The sequence below is a fragment of the Mizuhopecten yessoensis genome, unplaced genomic scaffold, assembly GCF_002113885.1.
Source record: "Mizuhopecten yessoensis strain PY_sf001 unplaced genomic scaffold, ASM211388v2 scaffold11133, whole genome shotgun sequence".
In the NCBI taxonomy this organism is placed as follows: Eukaryota; Metazoa; Mollusca; class Bivalvia; order Pectinida; family Pectinidae; genus Mizuhopecten; species Mizuhopecten yessoensis.
In genome coordinates, this window is record NW_018408896.1 from 1,652,013 (window position 1) to 1,677,971 (window position 25,959).

At 36.2% G+C, this 25,959-nt stretch overlaps 2 protein-coding genes across 2 annotated transcripts in view; one reads left to right on the plus strand and one right to left on the minus strand.

Annotated features, from left to right (window-relative positions):
* Positions 1–826: 826 nt before the first annotated feature.
* LOC110466464 (F-box/WD repeat-containing protein 4-like) lies at positions 827–12,462 on the minus strand. The gene is made up of 9 exons (XM_021522967.1): positions 12,057–12,462; positions 10,344–10,445; positions 9,780–9,956; positions 8,186–8,321; positions 7,827–7,921; positions 7,414–7,482; positions 6,057–6,197; positions 2,015–2,150; positions 827–1,700 (listed from the first exon to the last, which is right to left on the minus strand). The coding sequence occupies exons 1-9, from the start codon at positions 12,308–12,310 to the stop codon at positions 1,575–1,577; spliced, it is 1,236 nt and encodes a 411-aa protein (XP_021378642.1). The 5' UTR covers positions 12,311–12,462; the 3' UTR covers positions 827–1,574.
* A 2,597-nt stretch (positions 12,463–15,059) lies between these two features.
* The window catches only part of LOC110466474 (ATP-dependent RNA helicase SUV3 homolog, mitochondrial-like), a 39,066-nt gene continuing 28,166 nt past the window's right edge, over positions 15,060–25,959 (plus strand). Inside the window, exons 1-5 of the mRNA XM_021522984.1 lie at positions 15,060–15,423; positions 17,037–17,114; positions 17,651–17,755; positions 18,556–18,670; positions 23,108–23,276. Coding sequence (XP_021378659.1) covers positions 15,153–15,423; positions 17,037–17,114; positions 17,651–17,755; positions 18,556–18,670; positions 23,108–23,276 — 738 coding nt within the window. The 5' untranslated portion in view covers positions 15,060–15,152. The remainder of the gene's footprint in view (positions 15,424–17,036; positions 17,115–17,650; positions 17,756–18,555; positions 18,671–23,107; positions 23,277–25,959) is intronic.

Genomic DNA, 25,959 nt, shown 5'->3' on the forward strand with positions numbered 1-25,959 from the left:
GTCCTCTGACTTGTGAAAAATATGATTATAAAATAAGAATATTCCGTTTTAGAAAACTGCTTAAAATAGATAAATTGCATGATAATTGTCAAAAAAAATCCAAAACCTTTACCATATTTTTATTGCAGTTGTTATTTTAAGTCCCCTACTTTTGATGTTTCGTGCTGTAGATCGCGATGTTTCCTTATCAGTTAATCTTGGACAAGCTACATTGACGAAGAACTAGTAAATAATATATTTAACTAGTCCTGTGGACTGCCAAGCAAAAACAGTTAGTGTCTAACCCTGCCAGTGGGCATGTATCACTCTACTGGATAATAAAGCAACTATGGAAAATTATTCTTATTACAAAAAATCCCTCCAATGGTACAGAAAAGTAAGATTTAGGAAGCAACCAGCCAAATATGGAGATTTTATACCTTTCAGTTCTTCAGAAGAAGTCTTTTGAAGCATTTTACATATTTGACAGCTGTGACCTTGAAAGTAGGTCAAGGTCATTTTCATTCTCAAACTTAGTCGGGCTCTATCACAGGGAGCTACCAGCAAAAACATTATGATTCTTTACCTTTCAGTTCTTCAGAAGAAGTCGTTTGAAGTGTTTGATACATTTGACCCATGTGACCTTGAAAGTAAGTCAAGGTCATTTTCTTTCTCAAACTTCGGGTACCTACCAATGAAGCTTTCAGACAAATATCATGGCTTTTGGTCTGTCCTTTCTTTAGAAGAAGTTGTTTAAAGGAAAAGTTGACGGACGACAGACGACGCACCATAACATAAGCTCACTTGACCTTTCGGGCAGGTGAGCTAAAAATCGTAAACGATTATATAGATCAGTGTAATATTTTATTAACAGCTTTTATAAATAAAGAATTGTATAACCCCACCAGTGGGTACACACTGTACACTCTCTATACAAACTATCTTCATCAATCACCAGTCAAAATGATAAAAAAAACAAGTCACAGGTCAATCATAACTGTCATCACTGAAAAAACATCAGTAACTCTTCACTACAGCAAATATTGTAAAATGGCTGATGATCTGTCTGGCCAGGTACAGAGAGATAGTTCAAGCACAATTCAGCGTAATATCAAGAAGAATACCAATGTTTTGAGGAAGCTGATGTTGGTGATGCTTGAATTGCTGGATTTTGTCAATATCAGGAAACTAAATTCTTAAAAGTAAGAATCATTGATATCAAGAAGTGGAATGATTCATATAATTAATGTTTCTTGACATCAATACATATGTACTTTGATTTTTTGCTAAAAATAATTTTCTTTTTCCAAATATGTTGGGTTTTTGATACATGTATTAAGAAGAAATCAAATATATTTCTTGATATGACTAATTTGCAATTTTGACATCGAAAAATCCATTTCTTTATATCTAAAACAACAAAGAGAACAAATTCTTCCTTGACAGTCTCACCTCTTCTATCTCTCTCACTAAGGCAATAATTAGTTTTGACAAACATGCTATATATATATATACATTCCATCATATGATTGCACATATACATTTTTCATCAGTTTACCGGGTACTTTTGCATGTGAAACTTTTTAAATGTTAAACTATGTTTTCCTCATTGAAAAGTCCAATCTGTGGATACTGAGGTCGAGTGCAACAAAAAGATGTGAAGTGTCGTAGGCCAGGGAGTACACCGGACTGTCTCGTTTCCTAGCCGGCGGATGATACAACTGTTGAATAAAAGTACACAAATATATAAAGAAATGATGTTAAAAGTATGCCCAATGCAAATATATATATGAAGTTTGATGAAAAAGTGTAAAAAAAATAGTTATTTGCTTGAGAATAAATAAAATATTACATGCATATGTACATGTACATACATGTAAGTAAGCATGGGCAGAATGAGAGAATAATGATTCTCTATTTGAAGAAATGACTTCTTAAGCAAAACTCATTTGTTATAATGTGTTGAAATCGTACACCATAGAAGACAAGTGCTAAAAAAACATATGTAACACACATATTGAGATATTTTACTTACACTGACAGGTTTTGTTTTTCGTTTATCCCAAAGTCTTGTCATACTGCTGCGAGCCGTGCCCGTAAACATCGTCATGTTGTTATCAGACTGAATACAGTAGATTGCATAGTCAAAGGGCTCCTCCCACTCACTTACACTGTAAATATCAAACATTAATAATTTATCAAGGGGCTCCTCCCACTCACTTACACTGTAAATATCAAACAGTAATAATTTATCAAGGGGCTCCTCCCACTCACTTACACTGTAAATATCAAACAGTAATAACTTATCACAGGGCTCCTCCCACTCACTTACACTGTAAATATCAAACAGTAATAACTTATCACAGGGCTCCTCCCACTCACTTACACTGTAAATATCAAACAGTAATAACTTATCACAGGGCTCCTCCCACTCACTTACACTGTAAATATCAAACAGTAATAACTTATCACAGGGCTCCTCCCACTCACTTACACTGTAAATATCAAACAGTAATAACTTATCACAGGGCTCCTCCCACTCACTTACACTGTAAATATCAAACAGTAATAACTTATCACAGGGCTCCTCCCACTCACTTACACTGTAAATATCAAACAGTAATAACTTATCACAGGGCTCCTCCCACTCACTTACACTGTAAATATCAAACAGTAATAACTTATCACAGGGCTCCTCCCACTCACTTACACTGTAAATATCAAACAGTAATAACTTATCACAGGGCTCCTCCCACTCACTTACACTGTAAATATCAAACAGTAATAACTTATCACAGGGCTCCTCCCACTCACTTACACTGTAAATATCAAACAGTAATAACTTATCACAGGGCTCCTCCCACTCACTTACACTGTAAATATCAAACAGTAATAACTTATCACAGGGCTCCTCCCACTCACTTACACTGTAAATATCAAACAGTAATAACTTATCACAGGGCTCCTCCCACTCACTTACACTGTAAATATCAAACAGTAATAACTTATCACAGGGCTCCTCCCACTCACTTACACTGTAAATATCAAACAGTAATAACTTATCACAGGGCTCCTCCCACTCACTTACACTGTAAATATCAAACAGTAATAACTTATCACAGGGCTCCTCCCACTCACTTACACTGTAAATATCAAACAGTAATAACTTATCACAGGGCTCCTCCCACTCACTTACACTGTAAATATCAAACAGTAATAACTTATCACAGGGCTCCTCCCACTCACTTACACTGTAAATATCAAACAGTAATAACTTATCACAGGGCTCCTCCCACTCACTTACACTGTAAATATCAAACAGTAATAACTTATCACAGGGCTCCTCCCACTCACTTACACTGTAAATATCAAACAGTAATAACTTATCACAGGGCTCCTCCCACTCACTTACACTGTAAATATCAAACAGTAATAACTTATCACAGGGCTCCTCCCACTCACTTACACTGTAAATATCAAACAGTAATAACTTATCACAGGGCTCCTCCCACTCACTTACACTGTAAATATCAAACAGTAATAACTTATCACAGGGCTCCTCCCACTCACTTACACTGTAAATATCAAACAGTAATAACTTATCACAGGGCTCCTCCCACTCACTTACACTGTAAATATCAAACAGTAATAACTTATCACAGGGCTCCTCCCACTCACTTACACTGTAAATATCAAACAGTAATAACTTATCACAGGGCTCCTCCCACTCACTTACACTGTAAATATCAAACAGTAATAACTTATCACAGGGCTCCTCCCACTCACTTACACTGTAAATATCAAACAGTAATAACTTATCACAGGGCTCCTCCCACTCACTTACACTGTAAATATCAAACAGTAATAACTTATCACAGGGCTCCTCCCACTCACTTACACTGTAAATATCAAACAGTAATAACTTATCACAGGGCTCCTCCCACTCACTTACACTGTAAATATCAAACAGTAATAACTTATCACAGGGCTCCTCCCACTCACTTACACTGTAAATATCAAACAGTAATAACTTATCACAGGGCTCCTCCCACTCACTTACACTGTAAATATCAAACAGTAATAACTTATCACAGGGCTCCTCCCACTCACTTACACTGTAAATATCAAACAGTAATAACTTATCACAGGGCTCCTCCCACTCACTTACACTGTAAATATCAAACAGTAATAACTTATCACAGGGCTCCTCCCACTCACTTACACTGTAAATATCAAACAGTAATAACTTATCACAGGGCTCCTCCCACTCACTTACACTGTAAATATCAAACAGTAATAACTTATCACAGGGCTCCTCCCACTCACTTACACTGTAAATATCAAACAGTAATAACTTATCACAGGGCTCCTCCCACTCACTTACACTGTAAATATCAAACAGTAATAACTTATCACAGGGCTCCTCCCACTCACTTACACTGTAAATATCAAACAGTAATAACTTATCACAGGGCTCCTCCCACTCACTTACACTGTAAATATCAAACAGTAATAACTTATTACAGGGCTCCTCTCACTCACTTACACTGTAAATATCAAACATGATAACTTATTACAGGGCTCCTCCCACTTACTTACACTCTAAATATAAAACAGTAATAATTTAACAAGGGGCTCCTACCACTCACTTACACTGTAAATATCAAACAGTAATAACTTATCACAGGGCTCCTCCCACTCCCTTACACTGTAAATATCAAACAGTAATAACTTATCAAGTGGCTCCTCCCACTCACTTACACTGTAAATATCAAACATGATAACTTATTACAGGGCTCCTCCCACTCACTTACACTCTAAATATAAAACAGTAATAATTTATCAAGGGGCTCCTCCCCCTCACTTACACTGTAAATATCAAACAGTAATAACTTATAACAGGGCTCCTCCCTCTCACTTACACTGTAAATATCAAACAGTATTAACTTATTACAGGGCTCCTCCCACTCACTTACCCTGTAAATATCAAACATGATAACTTATTACAGGGCTCCTCCCACTCACTTCCACTGTAAATATCAAACATGATAACTTATTACAGGGCTCCTCCCACTCTCTTACACTGTAAATATCAAACAGTATTATCTTATTACAGGGCTCCTCCCACTCACTTACCCTGTAAATATCAAACAGTAATAACTTATAATAGGGCTCCTCCCACTCACTTACACTGTCAATATAAAACAGTAATAATTTATCAAGGGGCTCCTCCCACTCACTTACGCTGTAAATATCAAACAGTAATAACTTATCACTGGGCTCCTCTCACTCACTTACACTGTAAATATCAAACAGAAATAACTTATTACAGGGCTCCTCCCACTCACTTCCACTGTAAATATCAAACATGATAACTTATCACAGGGCTCCTCCCACTCAATTACACTGTAAATATCAAACAGTAATAAACTTATCACAGGCCTCCTCCCACTCACTTCCACTGTAAATATCAAACAGTAATAACTTATCACTGGGCTCCGCCCACTCACTTACACTGTAAAGATCAAACAGTAATAACTTATCAAGGGGCTCCTCCCACTCACTTACGCTGTAAATATCAAACAGTAATAACTTATAACAGGGCTCCTCCCTCTCACTTACACTGTAAATATCAAACAGTAATACCTTATCACAGGGCTCCTCCCACTCCCTTACACTGTAAATATCAAACAGTAATAACTTAACACAGGGCTCCTCCCACTCACTTACACCGTAAATATCAAACAGTAATAACTTATCACTGGGCGCCTCCCACTCACTTACACCGTAAATATCAAACAGTAATAACTTATCACAGGGCCCCTCCCACTCACTTACACTGTAAATATAAAACAGTAATAACTTATCACAGGGCTCCACCCACTCTCGTACACTGTAAATATCAAACAGTAATAAACTTATCACAGGCCTCCTCCCACTCACTTCCACTGTAAATATCAAACATGATAACTTATTGCAGGGCTCCTCCCACTCACTTACACTGTAAATATCAAACACTACAGATTCAAAGGGCCCCAGGTGAGAATCCTCCGAGTAACACACTTGTATACACTTACCAGGTGAATGTCCTCATGTCCCATAATCTCAGTATTGTATCATAACCACCCGTCAGAAGGAGGTTTGGAGATTCAAACTTCAGGTCGAATACCCCAGCTCCTTTTTTGTGATCTGTTCCAAGATTACACACCTTAGTTAATCTGAAAGAAATCAAATAGTCACTTTTTTATTACACGTTAAAGATATTGATGGAGATATTATAACAGATCCTATCTACTTTTTAAAGTTTATAAACATTTATTAAGCAAGCATGCATAATATCTTGGGTTGTCTGGAAGTGGGCTGTTTCAGCTTCAGTCAACTTTATACAAATACGTTTCTATCTCCTTTTGTTGTTTTGTCTTTAATGGATTTGGTAACATTATCTTTTACTCATTCTTCCTTGCAAACCTCTACAACAAAAGGCCCACATATTCAGTGATTAATCTTACCAGGTCCCAAACAATCAATTATTACCTTGCTAGGTCCCAAACAATCAATTATTACCCTGCTAGGTCCTAAACAAACAATTATTACCTCGCTAGGTCCCAAACAATCAATTATTACCTTGCTAGGTCCTGAACAAACGATTATTACCTTGCTAGGTCCCAAACAATCAATTATTACCTTGCTAGGTCTCAAACAATCAATTATTACCTTGCTAGGTCCTAAACAGACAATTATTACCTTGCTAGGTCCCAAACACTCAATTATTACCTTGCTAGGTCCTAAACAGACAATTATTACCTTGCTAGGTCCCAAACAATCAATGAGTACCTTGCTACGTCCTAAACAAACAATTATTACCTTGCTAGGTCTCAAACAATCAATTATTTCCTTGCTAGGTCCTAAACAAACAATTATTACCTCGCTAGGTCCCAAACAATCAATTATTACCTTGCTAGGTCCTGAACAAACAATTATTAACTTGCTAGGTCCCAAACAATCAATTATTACCATGCTAGGTCCCAAACAATCAATTATTACCTTGCTAGGTCCCAAACAAACAATTATTACCTTGCTAGGTCCCAAGCAATCAATTATTACCTTGCTAGGTCCTAAACAATCAATTATTACCTTGCTAGGTCCTGAACAAACGATTATTACCTTGCTAGGTCCCAAACAATCAATGAGTACCTTGCTACGTCCTAAACAAACAATTATTACCTTGCTAGGTCTCAACCACTCAATGAGTACCTTGCTAGGTCCTAAACAAACAATTATTACCTTGCTAGGTCCCACACAATCAATTATTACCTTGCTAGGCCCCACACAATCAATTATTACCTTGCTAGGTCCCACACAATCAACTATTTCCTTGCTAGGTCCCACACAATCAATTATTACCATGCTAGGTCCCACACAATCAATTATTACCTTGCTAGGTCCCACACAATCAGTGGTGGCTTTTGTTCTGTGCTGGCTGCAGTGCCACCAACACACCATCTGAAAATAAAATAACATAAATTTAAGAATTCTTTGGTTATATATTTTATATTGGTATGAAATTTAACAATAATTCTCACGCTGTATGATTGGCAAAACTGGTCTTGCAAAGCTTTTTTAGTCTTTTTTTATCATTCTAATGTGACCTATCACCTGGTGAGAAATGTTACAATACTGACCTGTCATCTGGTGAGACATGTTACAATACTGACCTTCCATATGGTAAGAAATACTATACTACTAACCTGCCATCTGGTGAGAAATGTTACAATACTGACCTGTCATCTGGTGAGAAATGTTACAATACTGACCTTCCATCTGGTAAGAAATACTATACTACTAACCTGCCATCTGGTGATACACCAACTGACCACACTCTGTCCTCTACTTCAAACACTTTCACGACTCGGTTTTCTGCTGCTTGGTCTATGTCCATAAGCTGTGGAACAGAATTACAATTATAATTGTATTCAGTTTCTAGGCCTGTACTATTATATAGGTATATGTGTCAAACCTTTTTTGGCAAAAGTACAGAAAACAAATATTATTATTTAGTCAATATTAAAACATTTCATTATAGTTAACACGAAATGAATAGTAATATGTGAGCAGCATTATATAGTGAGCATGTCAGTCCTGTATCATAACATAATGAAATACATGCTTGCTAAAATTAAGTAACTCTAATGACCCCCCTACTTACCCGGACTGTGTTGTCTGTGGAGCTAGATAACACCAGATTTTCCCGAGCGTCCACCTTGTGTACATGACTGTCGTGGACCTTGTGTGTAAATGTGGGGGTTTCTGATGTCTTGTTCCACCGAATAATACTGCCATCACTGTAAACAGAATCTTGGTGAGTTGATGGGCTCAAATTACATTTGAATATAGTTGAGCACTGATAAGAAGGGCTGAGTTTTAATATAATAGACTGTTAAGCTAAGTCTAGATAAAGTGACTTTGAGCTAGGTCTAGATATAAACACTACCGAGGTTCCCGAGTGCTGGGTGGTTTATCTAAATTTCGGGAGTTAATTTTCAAATTGTATAAAGACATGAGGTTTCATTATTACCATTTATACATAATAACCAGCCATCACACATTTTGGGACCTTTTTCTCCTTTAAGTTCATACAGTATTATGTCTAGAAAACCATATACTTCTCCTGGAAATACATTATTCCTTTTTCCGAACGGAGAAACAATTACCATAACTATATCATGACATAACAAGCAAATTTGTGATATTTATATCCCCCACTAGCAGGACATATTGTAGGTTAACATTGAGGTTAGATTTAAACATGTGAGTATCGTGCTGTTGAGACATAATGTATAGCTTGAAAATCGAAGAAGAAAAAAAGCCTTTATACAGAAAATATACTTTTTATTGAACATGTAGGTGTAAACTAATCGTTTAATCCATTAGAATTTACTAACCTCATTAATTATCCATAAATATGCACAAATCACACATGTTGGCAAACTTAGCATGAGTTGGATGTGCATACGAAATTTTGGTTGAAATATCTGCACAATATATCTACCGCAATTATCACACGAAAACCAAAGAGTGCCCGAGGTGGGTGGAAAGACAGAGGAACACAAACATTGTTATCAAGTTTGAAGGAATTTGGCTTATATTTGCTAAAGTGGTCATCAAAATTGGTCGAGCCCTTAAGGCATTTAACCATGGTACCAAGTTTGCAGAAAATTGGTTAACATTTGTTGATGTTATTGCACGGAAATGACAGACAATGATGATTTTTGTTATTCAAGGGTCCGTAACTCCGCAAAATAAAGTCCGATTAAAGTGGTCATCAAACTTGGTTATTGCACAGAAACGAAGCTAACAGACAGACGGACAAACCCAAATTAATATCCTGTTTTGGTGAAAGTGGGGGATAACAAAGGAAGATGGTGGCACAAATCAGTCATTGTCATTATCAGTGACACAATAATTAAACACCGACCAATGAAACAATGTGCTGGATGTTACCCGCTAATAGGTAACCCAAAATGTTTACAGACTCCTAGCAGGTTTATCCAATAAGTTGGGAATGAAGAAACCTACAATAATAGTGGGATAAACCTGCTAAGAATTGATAAACATTTTGGGTTACCCACGAGTAAGCAACACCCTGTCCATTAATCCTAGGATGTTGACTGTACTGCGCAACTAACTCTAGATAGTGTTTAGATTGTTTTGTCGAACAGTGGAGTCCAGATACAACAAAAGAAGAATATCTGTTGACATAAATAAAGCATTCCAATACTATAAAACAGTTCTATACCTACCTACAACCAGCTACTACAGTCTCATCCTGAAGAACGAAGTGTGTTATGTCATGTTTGACACCGCGGAGTGTGTGAAGGTGTTTGGAGCCTCTGTGTCGGTTAGTGCTGAAGTACTTGATGTGTTGATCAGAAGAGACCCACAGTCCTGCCTCATCACACTGTAGCCACGGCATCTGTCTGTCAGTCAAACATTAATACCAATTATCAGTCATTGATCAAAATACAATGATGTTGCTAGGATTAACATCAAACCATTACTAAATTTAAATTGATTGATCCAATTTCCAAAGAATACATGCAACCTTTTCTGGAATGTAATATGGAACAATCTATTTCTTGGTGACGAAAGTCTGCCATATGCTCTAATAAGATTACATGCAGTATTTTTTTTATTTAAATGTGAATGATGCAAAGATATTGTTAAGTTAAAGGCTTTTTATCATTTATTAAAATTTAAATATATCAACAGGACCACGTTGAAGATCCTTGAAGAAATGTAACATGTAACTTTAAACAAATTTCCATAAACTGAAACATAAACAGAAATGTAAACATAATGCTTACTTTACTTGATTCCTTGTGATCACTTCATTCTGGAAAACAGCATTTTCCCAATTATAAGAGAGGCGCACCTTTTCCTTATACGAGCATTCTGTTTGTTTTGATCTAAAAAGAAAGAACAATGTTTACATCACTTTATATAATACCAAGTTTTCCTTAGATAATCTTCAAATTACATAACAATGTTTACATCACTTTATATATTACAAAGTTTTTCTTAGATAATCTTCAAATTACATACCACTGCCTAGGGACCCTATTGGAATTAAGCCACAATGTGGCTTTATCCATATGGGTCATCCCAGGTAAAGGCCTAAATCAATCTAATCCAATCCAGTTTTAACACCTGACTGATTAATAGTTTAATGGCATAAATAACTTATAAATAACATCTGTGATAATATATATATTTATGTCCAATCTGCAAAATGTGATATATGTGTACTATTTGCCTTTTACCTAAATAAATATTATTATTATTATTATAGCTTGTGGTTGTCAGATTTTGATGTCTACAATCAATCAATCACCTACAGTAGCCCCAAGAGTGGAAGAAAGATGTACCGGTACATGTCAGATATCGAGAGCGGAATTCATCCATTGTTTACATTTCACTTCAAAAAAAATCTCTATGCAATTTTACAGACTGTTTTATTGTAACGTAATTATAACCTTGTAGTCATGTACATTATCACCCATTGTCATGTACATTATCACCCATTGTCATGTACAATGTCACCAATTGTCATGTACATTTAATATCACCCAGTGTCATCTACAATGTCACCCATTGTCATGAACATTATCACCCATTGTCATGTACATTATGACCTATTGTCATGTACATTATCACCCATTGTCATGTATAATGTCACCCATTGTCATGTACATTATCACCCATTGTCATGTACAATGTCATCCATTGTCATGTACATTATCATCCATTGTCATGTACAATGTCACCCATTGTCATGTACATTATCATCCATTGTCATGTACATTATCACCCATTGTCATGTACATTATCACCCATTGTCATGTACAATGCCACCCATTGTCATGTACATTATCACCCATTGTCATGTTCATTATCACCCATTGTCATGTACAATGTCACCCATTGTCATGTACATTATCACCCATTGTCATGTACATTATCACCCATTGTCATGTACATTATCACCCATTGTCATGTACAATGTCACCCATTGTCGTGCAGTGTAGTTGAGGGTGGGATCATTGCTCTATTTTATCACAGGTTGTCAATTGCACCATGTTGTGTGTTAGGAATCTGATGTGATTTCTATTTTTATTACCTTTTTTTTTCATGTGAAATATTGAATTATATTGAACCAAAAGTTGTTTGTAATAACCAATAGATATGGTGATTTTCAATAACGTAAGTGAAGTACAAAATTTAGATTTTTTATATAGGATAGTGAAAGTAGATTCGACGTGCATTCAACCATAACATACAAAGATGTTACCCAAATGCAGGATTAGTACCTCTATGCGCCGTTGTGCCCAACCTGATTAAGGGCCTCTATTTATTAGATTTTTGTTATTCCCAAAATTTATGTTAATAGCTTTGAATATTTCATTAACACTTTAAAAAAATTAGAAACCACATTTAATGACTAAGTGGTTAACTGTAAATCCACTCATGGACATTCTTGTAAACATTACTGTATAATGACTATTTTGTTCTTGTCACACCTGCCAGATTCTTGGATCAAAGTTCTGCGGCCTCCATGTCTGGTCCACACAAAATCTGTCTCCGCCAAGCTCTGCAATCTCCGACATGTGCTGCACACTCTACCTAGGGACTGTATGTCCAGTTTTAACAGGATAGCGTACAGTACGTCATCAGGAAGATAAGCAAGACAGACGTGATGTCTGTCTTTGCTTTTTTCACCTTTCGGTTTCCGACTTCTTTTTGTCATATTTGATTTTTGGCGGATTTGATCCATCGTCAAAACTTATATACACTCCGACTGAGTAATGATTATAAAAATAAACAATATACGAACGTTTGGCTGTATTCCACATTCTTAGATATACTTGAATAGCGGTTTCAAAATTCTACTTCGATATGACAAAATGCCATGGCAAAAGAAAACAATAAATCGCTGCTCTAGAAACGCTTAACAAGGATTCCTCGTTCAACTGAAGCGTTTTAAGGACGCAAATTTAGAGTGACGTTGTATCTAAAACTGTATAGCGATTTGTAATACCCGGGAAAATATTTCGCAATGACACCCTAACAAATAATTATAGAATGAGTTATATAAATAGATTGAATACTTTGATTACGCGATCCAACATTACTCTATTGAAATATAGACGTTTCAGTGATCAGTCGTTTCGGTACTTCAGAATAAGGTTTTTGTAACGACGAAAAATGATAATAACGTAACTGTTATCCTCCATCGTCGGATACCCACGGTTGATTTCGGTACTCACTAATGTGAAAAGTTTCAATATACAGATTGCAAATTGATTTGCACAAGCCAAGTAAATTATAATAAATTTTATTGATAAGTGGTACGTACTACTTATACATGACTATGTATATAAATCAATGTATCGTTGTATTTGTTAATACATGCAATACAGTGGCGGATCCAGAGGGGTNTATTTTCACCATTTTCCTCAATTTTTCCCCACATGGAAACCCCCCCAGATAGGTCTCTGGATCCGCCACTGCTCAATAAAGACATTTATTGTAACATACTAACTATAAACGCGGAAGATACATTTGTGGGTCTGGATCACATAAGGGTGGGGGATATCCCTACCTGCAAGGTGTTACGTACGGGCCCACATATGTATACTCCACGCACCTTAATCTGTAGTATACAAAAATGTAGTTCATATAGTATCTCATGTGATATCTTTTGCTAATTATGTAAGTGCACATAACTTATAGAAAATTCTACATTATATATGTTGGTCCCTCAACTCGGAAGTATAAGTACACTGTAGCACTAGATGTGTCATTGGGTCTTGATATAAAACCCCACATTTATGACATAATTCCATGGTAGTCAAGCTACGGATGGTTACAACTATTGTCATTATATATTTATATACTCTCTGTATTGAGGAAATCGAAGCGCTAGCTTCCATTAAGTATTAGGTTTGAGTTGGTTATGTATTTCTCGAAACCTTGTAAAATCATTATCAAATTTCATACGTTCCTTAAGATTGTGTCCCTCATATTTCATTACAGAATTATATGCTATGGTTTTCCAATCACTTTTCTTTCGAAAGATTCCAGCTTCAACAAAATTATCTAGATTTTGATGCAACGAATACTTTTTTAATATTTTGACTATGTCGGGGATGACTCCGTTCTGGTACGGTCTACCTAGTCGAAACAAAAAGAGTCTTGTAATAAAAACTATATAAACAAGAGACACTGGTTTTATTTTACACAATCTTCCAAAGAATAATAATTTTCTAATGTCTATATATGCCTCAATAGAGGTCCAACCAAGTAAGGATGTACACATCGTCTGTTCTGGTTCTTTTTTCAAACCCTTGCTCTTTGTCAATTGCCAAAGCTCGCACCCGTATAAGGCGGATGGATAAACTTTAATTTTGATAAGCTTCGCTACTGTTAAAGGGTTGAGAGCACAAGGATGTGCACCGGAACGAACAAAGGACATCGTACCCGATCTTAACTTATAACATGCAAGTGTTGTTCTCTCAAAAGAGTTCTGTTTAGAGTTTAATAAAATACCAACATGTGTAATGCCACCAGTCTGTGGCATAATACAATTGTAGAGATAAAGATCTTCATCCATAGTACAAGTTCTACTACTTGGGTTTTTGAAAGTTACAATTTTGTTTTTTACAGCAGATAATGAAAAACGCCATTTTTTTACTATAATTCTCACATATTGATATAATTTTCTGAAGACTTTTAAGACTCGTACTCACCAGACAAATGTCATCTGCCTGTGTAGGAACATTAACATTAAATCAACAGTCGGGCTATATACGTCTGGTGTCTGGGCCAGAGGAAACTGGGACTCATGATATTAGTCTGGTGTCAGGGCCAGAGGAAACTCAGACTATATAAGTATGGTGTCAGGGCCAGAGGAATTCGTCTGCTGGATAACCGAACTACTCGGTAGTGAAGCGGACGTAAAACCTATCAATCAACCAATCAATCAATCGCCAGAGGAAACTCGGACTATATAAGTCTGGTGTCTGGGCCAGAGGAAACTGGGACTCATGATATTAGTCTGGTGTCAGGGCCAGAGGAAACTCGGACTACATAAGTCTGGTGCCAGGGCCAGAGGAAACCAACGCCGACAGAACACCGACTTCCGTCAGTGAGATGAAACCCGTAAGGGCGGAATCATGTAGGCGAAAACCCCTTGTCAGGGCCAGAGGAAACATGAACCTAATATTGTTTAGGCCATCTTTATTTATGTTTCGGAAAATAGAGGAAGGTCGGTTGGCGGGAGGAGCAGGGATCGGCCGGAGCTAATTTAAGAAGTTACAACAATCACCAAACCAGAGACGTATATATATATGCGTCTCTGACCGAACTTATTTTCATGTTATTTGAATAATCGTTCACCAATTTGTTTGCATCCAGTGGACAAGTTATCCCAATTACTGAATGGAGTGCGTTCGCTGGAGCATGATAAAATTGTTGTCGGAGTTACATTCCGGAATTCGTTTTATTATTACTTTAATACAAGATGGCAGCGCCCATATCTACATCGAGCTCCAGTCCTCTTGCGGAAGAGTAAAGAGCATACAAAACAGAGTGTCCTAACCACACTCTGAAAAATAATGGCGACATTTCGCACTTTATCAATGTTAAAACAAATGTCAACCACTTGGTGCAGAAGGAAACATGCTTTCGTATGTTCCAGTTACTCAACAAGGCCACCTAAATCTGAAGATAAACCAGTCGACAGTGCATCGAAAGATAAAAGATCTAAGTTATTTGTCAAAGCAAAGCCTAAAAAAGTTCTCGAAATCCATTCAATTATTAAACCTTCGTCTGTTGTCTCAAAATACAGAGAATGTGAAGAAACGGGTGGAGGAGAGTTGGACAAAGGTGAATTCAGATGCATGTATACGTAACTGTTGTTATATTTGAAGGAATTATAAGTATAAGGAGGCAGGACCCAAATAGCATCAGTACCAAAATCTTATCACTTTTTTGCAAAAATACTTTTAATCTATAAATGTGTCAACAGATCAGTTATAACAATGATGTTATAGCCTTAGAATAGATAGCCATGCACTTTTTTTGTCTACAGATGATTAGTTTTTAAGTTCAAATAGCACCAGAAAAAGTAATTCAAACTCAATAGAGGCGATGACTATGGATTCTGTTTTGGACTATAGGAATAAATTCACGATATAAAAATACTTGTTTTCATACAAATTCTAAAGGTCCTCATAAAATGTTAATATGCTGATAAAAAAAAAATGAATTAAGTGTAAGATACTGCAAAATTCAAGCCTTGATCCGATTTTGGTCCTGACATTCCCAAAAACTGGAACCCCTGATTGATGATATCAGAGCATTCTATCAATTTCTCACTAAGCCCCGGGTGCTAATTTTGTTGGTAAGACAAGCCATCAATATTCTTCCTTTGATTCAACAATGCATGAATATAATTCATCCTCAGAATTTTCAATTAATGAATAAAATGATGGTTTGATGATCTGATTTAGGTACTGTCACCTCAGCGTAAAATACACTTGGTTATGAATAAATTCCACAGCATTTAGGTATACAACCAAATATGATGCTGAAGAAATTGAACGCTACATGTTATAGGTGGATACAATAACATTGTTTCAGATAATATACTTCCGTTTGATAGGTTATGGACAGACACGTAGCAAAGTTGCACGCCATTGTCCCGCTGCACCCCAATGTCCCCCTACCAAGGCCCTGCTTTGGACCTGCTCCTAAAGGAACTGATTTCAAACGGGCTAGCTACGCCCGTGCTGGAGCACCAGCTAATCCATACTTGCAACTTTTTTAAATTTCCATAGGGGAGATTACATGTGCTCAGAATTAAATCCAAAATCATTATGTGTGCATGTACACTCTAGGGAAAAATAACACTTTGTAATGGCATCATTTGAGCTGTTCTTTCAGGTGAAATCATCAAACCTTAGAAAATAGGAATAGTTTACCAAATTCACAAGTTGAAATTTTAGGGTCCAAAATCAGGAGTCTCCCTCCTTAATAGGGAGAGTTGGCAAGTATGCAAATCAGGCCATAAGTACAGATTTGGCTTTGTAGTAAAATATCAACAAACAGGCCATTACATGTCGTTCTTATCTCATGCGCAGAAATTAAAGATTACACAATTTTCACTGATTTGGTGAAGCCCCATCATTGTATTTTTTATCAACATTCATGTGAATCCCTTTCTGGTTACGAGGTAAAGTGTATGTCTCTTTAATATAACGTCAGTGTGTTTTTGAGGATAAGTATTCTGAAGATGCAGATTCGGGCCTCATGTGTGGTTTTGGAAGATGCTTCCAAGTAATTATAACAAATGTACTGCTGTTGGCAATCAGACTGGTACTGGTATTGGATTGTAAAAATAAAAAAAGCCCTGTGTTTGCTTTGATATTTGTATAGAAAACAAAATTGCTGTTGCTTATCTGGTTTGAAATGTTTTATCAATCTGCATTATATTTCAGATGCTGTCAAAATGGTTCTTGAAGAATTTTCTCGTAGTTCAGAGATCAGAACTTTGTGTAGAGAAAATGATATTAGTCGTAAGTTTGATTTATTAATTATTATGTTACCAAGGTCTATACATTTATGTACTTCTACGTCTATTGATTGCCTTTCTGTTCATACTGTTAAAACTTATGTCTTTGATCTATGTCAAGTATGCAAGTAACATTTGAAGTTGTAAATGCTGAAAAAAAATCCTTGACTCAGTCATGCAATGCAAAGGAAAAAATTAAAGATGCAAACAATATATATGCTGACAGCATATATATTGTTTGCATCTTTAATTTTTTCCTTAAAACAATATTCTAGTTGTCCAAAATGCAATCAAAAAACCTCCTCAGAGTTCTGTTTAGTTTAACTTATTTCATTTGTGACCTTGTACAAAATAAAAGGAATGCCGGTTTTACTAATGTTTATTTTGCATATTTTTAAGTTCTTTTGCAAAATGATGTATAACTATGATAGATTGGGAATTGCAAACTGGTGTTAACATTGATGTCTATATATAGATAAGAGGTTTCAATACTTTATTCACCAAACATTTTCTGTCATAAAAATACTCTTGATATTTCAGCTGACCTTTTCCGTACAACTTTTCAGTCATTCAGCACCATGTGTTTAGAGGACAAGCTGCGTTTTGATATCCACTTATTGTTGAACATTTTGACTATTGACAAAGGTAATTAGTTGAAAAGGGCTTTATATATATGGTTGGCCTATTTCACCCTCGATTTCATCACAATTCAAAACATTGAATTTTTAAATGGCTGTTTTATAAATTTTGAATGCTCCCCCAGTATAAATGTTTTTGTATCATGTGTGCCATGGTTAGCAATTGAAATTTTTAATGAAATGGGATATTTAGTCATTTTTGTTATTTTTTTCCCTAGTTTTTCTCTTAGCAACCGAAGAGCATGTTCTTAACAAACACGATTATTCTCCTAAAGATGTTAACTAATGCCTACAATCTTTTACATTCAGTTTGTTCAAGCAGGTGCTCTGTAGTTTTGAAGAGAAACACTTTTAAAAAACATGACAAACTTTAAGTAAAAATATGTAAATTTGATCTCATTACTATGGCATCCATAAATAAAGACACCAATAAATCTTTTTATAGTATCAGTAAAGGAATGTAAAGGAACAATGATTTACTTTTATTTAAAGGTTTTGAATTTTGATGGATTTGGGGGCCCACAATACCCAAATCATACATAGACCTAGGCCCCATTTATTATCAGGATGATATTTTAATTTTGCAAGTTTCTTTTTGTAATTCTCTATCTCTCTACCTTGATTAGTAATAAATGATATATTGTGTAACTACTAACAACAGCTCTCAACACGACTTAATTGTTAACAGTTAGTCCATGTTTATTGTGCATGTTTACAGGGTCCATGTCTATACTTTGTACGTGTATGTTTACAGGGTCCATGTCTATACTTTGAACGTGTATTTTTTTATATTTTTTTTCATGACAGGAGATGTCGGCATGCTTTTTCCGTACTACCTAGGATATTCACAGGAAATGTTCCCACACCTTAAGTCTATGAACATGTTGAAAGGTCTCACAGACCTCACCTCTCCAGCACAATGGTGAGTTATAGTTTCCACCTTTGAATTGGTTTTTAAAATGAAATTTCATAATGAACTATTCCAACCTTTGAATTGGAAGGTTCAAATGTGTCTTCAGGGTTCAGGGGTGAATGAGTTAAACCTAAGGCTAACCTGCAGTCAGTAGTCAGCTGAATTAGAAAGTAATAGCACTGAAATAAGTGGCCATCTATCTAACATGGCTTACACTATTTCTGATCACAACATTTAGCTTGTTTTAGTGGCCGAGCACCATGAAAAAGTTGTTTAGATAAGCGGTCTTACCAATTTCAATGCCTGGAAATGTGGTCACATCATGGTAGAACATCTGATGTTACATGCTTTATGACTTCAAATATATTCATGCTGATTCCAACATGGGCAAGACTTACCCCCAGCTGTCAATATAATAATGATAACAATAACTCAAGGTTCTTACACTGTATATACCGCTTTATCACAACCTAGTTCGTAGGTCATCTCAAAGCGATTCACAAATTATTATCCATGGGAACAAGCAGAGTAAAGTATCTTGCTCAAAGATACAACACAGTGCCGTGCTGTGGTTCAACCTTTCGGTCACGAGCCCAGCGTCCTACCACTAGACTACTGTGCCTCCTGAACTTGCTAAGTTTTTTTTGTGTAGGTTAAGAAGAATTGTTTCCTTAAAATTTGTGTATTGTGTATATGTTCTTCGTGGATTATTCTTGCACCATTGATGCAGCTAGGGCTGTTCCACTAAATCCATGTTGCAGGTGCTGAATTTGACCTAAAAATGTTTTGTCCATATCTCGTTGGCTACGTACATGTACATATCTCTGTAGCTATGTACATGTACATGTACATATCTCTGTAGCTATTTACATGTCCATATCTCCATAGCTATATACATATCTCTGTAGCTATATACATGTCCATATCTCTATAGCTATGTACATGTCCGTATCTCTATAGCTATGTACGTGTACATATCTCTGTAGCTATATACATGCCCATGTCTCTGTAGCTATGTACATATCCATATCTCTGTAGCTATATACATGTACATATCTCTATAGCTATATACATGTACATATCTCTGTAGCTATATACATGTCCATATCTTTGTAGCTATACATATGTACATATCTCTATAGCTATGTACATGTCCGTATCTCTGTAGCCATATAGATGTCCATATCCCTGTAGCCATATACATGTCCATATCTTTGTAGCTATGTACAGGTCCATATCTCTGTAGCTATGTACATGTCCATACCTCGGTAACTCCATACATGTAAAAGTGCTGCAATTTGTACATGGGTCATTTTTGCATCCACCCAACTCATGTTTGGATGCTGAATTTGACCTGTATTTTACTCTCAGTGACTTAATTAATTTGACCTGTATTTTACTCTCAGTGACTTAATTTATTAGACCTGTATTTTACTCTCAGTGTCTTAATTAATTTGACCTGTATTTTACTCTCAGTGACTTTATGAATTAGACCTGTATTTTACTCTCAGTGTCTTAATTAATTTGACCTGTATTTTACTCTCAGTGACTTTATGAATTTGACCTGTATTTTACTCTCAGTGTCTTAATTAATTTGACCTGTATTTTACTCTCAGTGACTTTATGAATTTGACCTGTATTTTACTCTCAGTGTCTTAATTAATTTGACCTGTATTTTACTCTCAGTGACTTTATGAATTTGACCTGTATTTTACTCTCAGTGACTTAATTTATTTGACCTGTATTTTACTCTCAGTGACCAAATTAATTTGACCTGTATTTTACTCTCAGTTACTTTATTAATTTGACTGGTGTTTTACTCTCAGTGACTTAATTAATTTGACCTGTATTTTACTCTCAGTGACTTAATTTATTTGACGTTTATTTTACTCTCAGTGACCCAATTAATTTGACCTGTATTTTACTGTCAGTGACTTAATTAATTTGACCTGTATTTTAATCTCAGTGACCCAATTGATTTGACCTGTATTTTACTGTCAGTGACCTCATTAATTTGACCTGTATTTTACTCTCAGTGACCTCATTTATTTGACCTGTATTTTACTCTCAGTGACCTCATTAATTTGACCTGTATTTTACTCTCAGTGACTTAATTAATTTGACCTATATTTTACTTTCAGTGACCTCATTAATTTGACCTGTATTTTACTCTCAGTGACCTCATTAATTTGATCTGTATTTTACTCTCAGTGACCCAATTAATTTGATCTGTATTTTACTTTCAGTGACCTCATTAATTTGACCTGTATTTTACTCTCAGTGACTTAATTAATTTGATCTGTATTTTACTCTCAGTGACCCAATTGATTTGACCTGTATTTTACTCTCAGTGACCCAATTAATTTGACCTGTATTTTACTCTCAGTTACTAAAGGATTCCTGTCCCACTGCACAGTGGTTTTTCATATCTACTCACTGTAACCTCCCCTTAACTTCCGTTTGGATATAACTGTAGCACATTTGGGCCAGGACACAACTCTGTTGACCTGCAGTTAGCTCAGTGGGTTACAGCGATAGTATCTCGATCAGAAGTCGGTGGATGATTCCTGGTCTTGCTCCAATGACTTTTCTACATTCAGAACACTGTTGTTGATTATATTTTGTTTATTTCAACTCAAGTATTTCTCATGAAAGTCCTACAAGGTATGATTTTATTTTCAGAAATTATTTTATCTAAGTTATAGTCATGCCGGAAAAAGTAGTTTCCAACTCTTATATTAGTTACAGTTTTTGGCAGTGGTATGGGGATCTTTTATTATTAGGAGGAAGTAATGGTCTAATCAAGATAACCAGTTTGAAAAGAATTGTTATGTCCATATCACGGTAACTATAAGTTCTACATAGTTTATTCTTCCATCTATGCCGCTTGCGCTCCTCTGGTAATGAACATTGCGTGGGTTGAATTTTGCCTAAGTTATAAGATTCATTGACTTGGTTGAGAAGAAATGGTCTAATGACATGCCTCTAGCCAGTTCATTAACTTGTAATTGGTTGAGAAGAAATGGTGTAATGACATGCCTCTGGCCAGTTCATTGAATTGGTTGAGAAGAAATGGTCTGATGACATGCCTCTAGCCAGTTCATTAACTTGTAATTGGTTGAGAAGAAATGGTGTAATGACATGCCTCTAGCCAGTTCATTGAATTGGTTGAGAAGAAATGGTCTAATGACATGCCTCTAGCTAGCCAGTTCATTGACTTGGTTGAGAAGAAATGGTCTGATGACATGCCTCTAGCAAGTTCATTGACTTGGTTGAGAAGAAATGGTCTAATGCCATGCCTCTAGCAAGTTCATTGACTTGGTTGAGAAGAAATAGTCTAATGGCATGCCTCTAGCCAGTTCATTGACTTGGTTGAGGAGAAATGGTCTAATGACATGCCTCTAGCCAGTTTATTGACTTGGTTGAGAAGAAAAGGTCTAATGACATGCCTCTAGCAAGTTCATTGACTTGGTTGAGAAGAAATGGTCTAATGACAAGCCTCTAGCCAGTTCATTGACTTGGTTGAGAAGAAATGGTCTGATGACATGCCTCTAGGCAGTTCATTGACTTGTAATTGGTTGAGAAGAAATGGTCCAGTGACATGCCTCTAGCCAGTTCATTGACTTGTAATTATTTGAGAAGAAATGGTCTAATGACATGCCTCTAGCCAGTTTATTGACTTGGTTGAGAAGAAATGGTCTAATGACAAGCCTCTAGCCAGTTCATTGACTTGGTTGAGAAGAAATGGACTAATGACATGCCTCTAGCCAGTTCATTGACTTGGAATTGGTTGAGAAAAAATGGTCTAATGACATGCCTCTAGCCAGTTCATTGACTTGGTTGGGAAGAAATGGTCTGATGACATGCCTCTAGCCAGTTCATTGACTTGGAATTGGTTGAGAAAAAATGGTCTAATGACATGCCTCTAGCCAGTTCATTGAATTGTGTGAGAAGAAATGGTCTAATGACATGCCTCTAGCCAGTTCATTAACTTGTAATTGGTTGAGAAGAAATGGTCTAATGCCATGCCTCTAGCAAGTTCATTGACTTGGTTGAGAAGAAATAGTCTAATGGCATGCCTCTAGCCAGTTCATTGACTTGGTTGAGGAGAAATGGTCTAATGACATGCCTCTAGCCAGTTTATTGACTTGGTTGAGAAGAAATGGTCTAATGACATGTCTCTAGCCAGTTCATTGACTTGGTTGAGAAGAAATGGTCTAATGACATGTCTCTAGCCAGTTCATTGACTTGGTTGAGAAGAAATGGACTAATGACATGCCTCTAGCCAGTTCATTGACTTGGTTGAGAAGAAAAGGTCTAATGACATGCCTCTAGCAAGTTCATTGACTTGGTTGAGAAGAAATGGTCTAATGACATGCCTCTAGCAAGTTCATTGACTTGGTTGTTCACCACCATAGCCTAACTCAGATATAAATACATTACCAGGTATGTAGAGACCAGAGCGAAGACCCGTAAAATTGTTATGCATGTTGGTCCAACCAACAGTGGAAAAACCTACCATGCCATGAAAAGATTTTTAAAAGCTGAGTCTGCTACATATTGTTGTCCACTTCGCTTACTGGCCATGGAAATATGCAACAGTTCTAATGATCAGGTATGTAATTCTAATGATCAGGTATGTAATTATAATGATCAGGTATGTATTTCTAATGATGAGGTATATAATTATAATGATGAGGTATGTAATTATAATGATCAGGTATGTTATTATAATGATCAGGTATGTAATTATAATGATCAGGGATGTATTCCTCTTTACTTTTGGTCATTTCAGACAAAGGGTGACAATGCAAATGTGTCCTTGTTAAAATCATTTTTTGGCAACACTTTAAAAAAAGTTAATACCTTGACATCAAAAACAAAGCAGACAACTAAACAGCTTAATATGGGAAAGAGGAAACACATATACAGTCTATCTGGTCTATACATATACAGTCTATCTGGTATACACATATAAGGTCAATCTGGTCTACACATATACAGTCTATCTGTTCTACACACATACAGTCTATCTGGTCTACACATATACAGTCTATCTGGTCTACACATAAACAATCTATCTGGTCTACACATATACAGTCTATCTGGACAACACAAATACAGTCTATCTGGTCTACACATATACAGTCTATCTGGTCTACACATATACAGTCTATCTGGTCTACACATATACAGTCTATCTGGTCTACACATATACAGTCTATCTGGTCTACACATATACAGTCTATCTGGTCTACACATATACAGTCTATCTGGTCTACACATATACAGTCTATCTGGTCTACACATATACAGTCTATCTGGTCTACACATATACAGTCTATCTGGTCTACACATATACAGTCTATCTGGTCTACACATATACAGTCTATCTGGTCTACACATATACAGTCTATCTGGTCTACACATATACAGTCTATCTGGTCTACACATATACAGTCTATCTGGTCTACACATATACAGTCTATCTGGTCTACACATATACAGTCTATCTGGTCTACACATATACAGTCTATCTGGTCTACACATATACAGTCTATCTGGTCTACACATATACAGTCTATCTGGTCTACACATATACAGTCTATCTGGTCTACACATATACAGTCTATCTGGTCTACACATATACAGTCTATCTGGTCTACACATATACAGTCTATCTGGTCTACACATATACAGTCTATCTGGTCTACACATATACAGTCTATCTGGTCTACACATATACAGTCTATCTGGTCTACACATATACAGTCTATCTGGTCTACACATATACAGTCTATCTGGTCTACACATATACAGTCTATCTGGTCTACACATATACAGTCTATCTGGTCTACACATATACAGTCTATCTGGTCTACACATATACAGTCTATCTGGTCTACACATATACAGTCTATCTGGTCTACACATATACAGTCTATCTGGTCTACACATATACAGTCTATCTGGTCTACACATATACAGTCTATCTGGTCTACACATATACAGTCTATCTGGTCTACACATATACAGTCTATCTGGTCTACACATATACAGTCTATCTGGTCTACACATATACAGTCTATCTGGTCTACACATATACAGTCTATCTGGTCTACACATATACAGTCTATCTGGTCTACACATATACAGTCTATCTGGTCTACACATATACAGTCTATCTGGTCTACACATATACAGTCTATCTGGTCTACACATATACAGTCTATCTGGTCTACACATATACAGTCTATCTGGTCTACACATATACAGTCTATCTGGTCTACACATATACAGTCTATCTGGTCTACACATATACAGTCTATCTGGTCTACACATATACAGTCTATCTGGTCTACACATATACAGTCTATCTGGTCTACACATATACAGTCTATCTGGTCTACACATATACAGTCTATCTGGTCTACACATATACAGTCTATCTGGTCTACACATATACAGTCTATCTGGTCTACACATATACAGTCTATCTGGTCTACACATATACAGTCTATCTGGTCTACACATATACAGTCTATCTGGTCTACACATATACAGTCTATCTGGTCTACACATATACAGTCTATCTGGTCTACACATATACAGTCTATCTGGTCTACACATATACAGTCTATCTGGTCTACACATATACAGTCTATCTGGTCTACACATATACAGTCTATCTGGTCTACACATATACAGTCTATCTGGTCTACACATATACAGTCTATCTGGTCTACACATATACAGTCTATCTGGTCTACACATATACAGTCTATCTGGTCTACACATATACAGTCTATCTGGTCTACACATATACAGTCTATCTGGTCTACACATATACAGTCTATCTGGTCTACACATATACAGTCTATCTGGTCTACACACATACAGTCTATCTGGTCTACACATATACAGTCTATCTGGTCTACACATATACAGTCTATCTGGTCTACACATATACAGTCTATCTGGTCTACACATATACAGTCTATCTGGTCTACACATATATAGTCTATCTGGTCTACACATATACAGTCTATCTGGTCTACACATATAAGGTCTATCTGGTCTACACATATACAGTCTATCTGATCTTCACATATACAGTCTATTTGGTCTACACATATACAGTATATCTGTCTACACATATACAGTCTATCTGGTTTACACATATAAGGTATATCTGGTCCACACATATACAGTCTATCTGGTCTACACCAGATATTAAATAGAGGAAACACATATACAGTCTATCTGGTCTACACATATACAGTCTATCTGGTCTACAC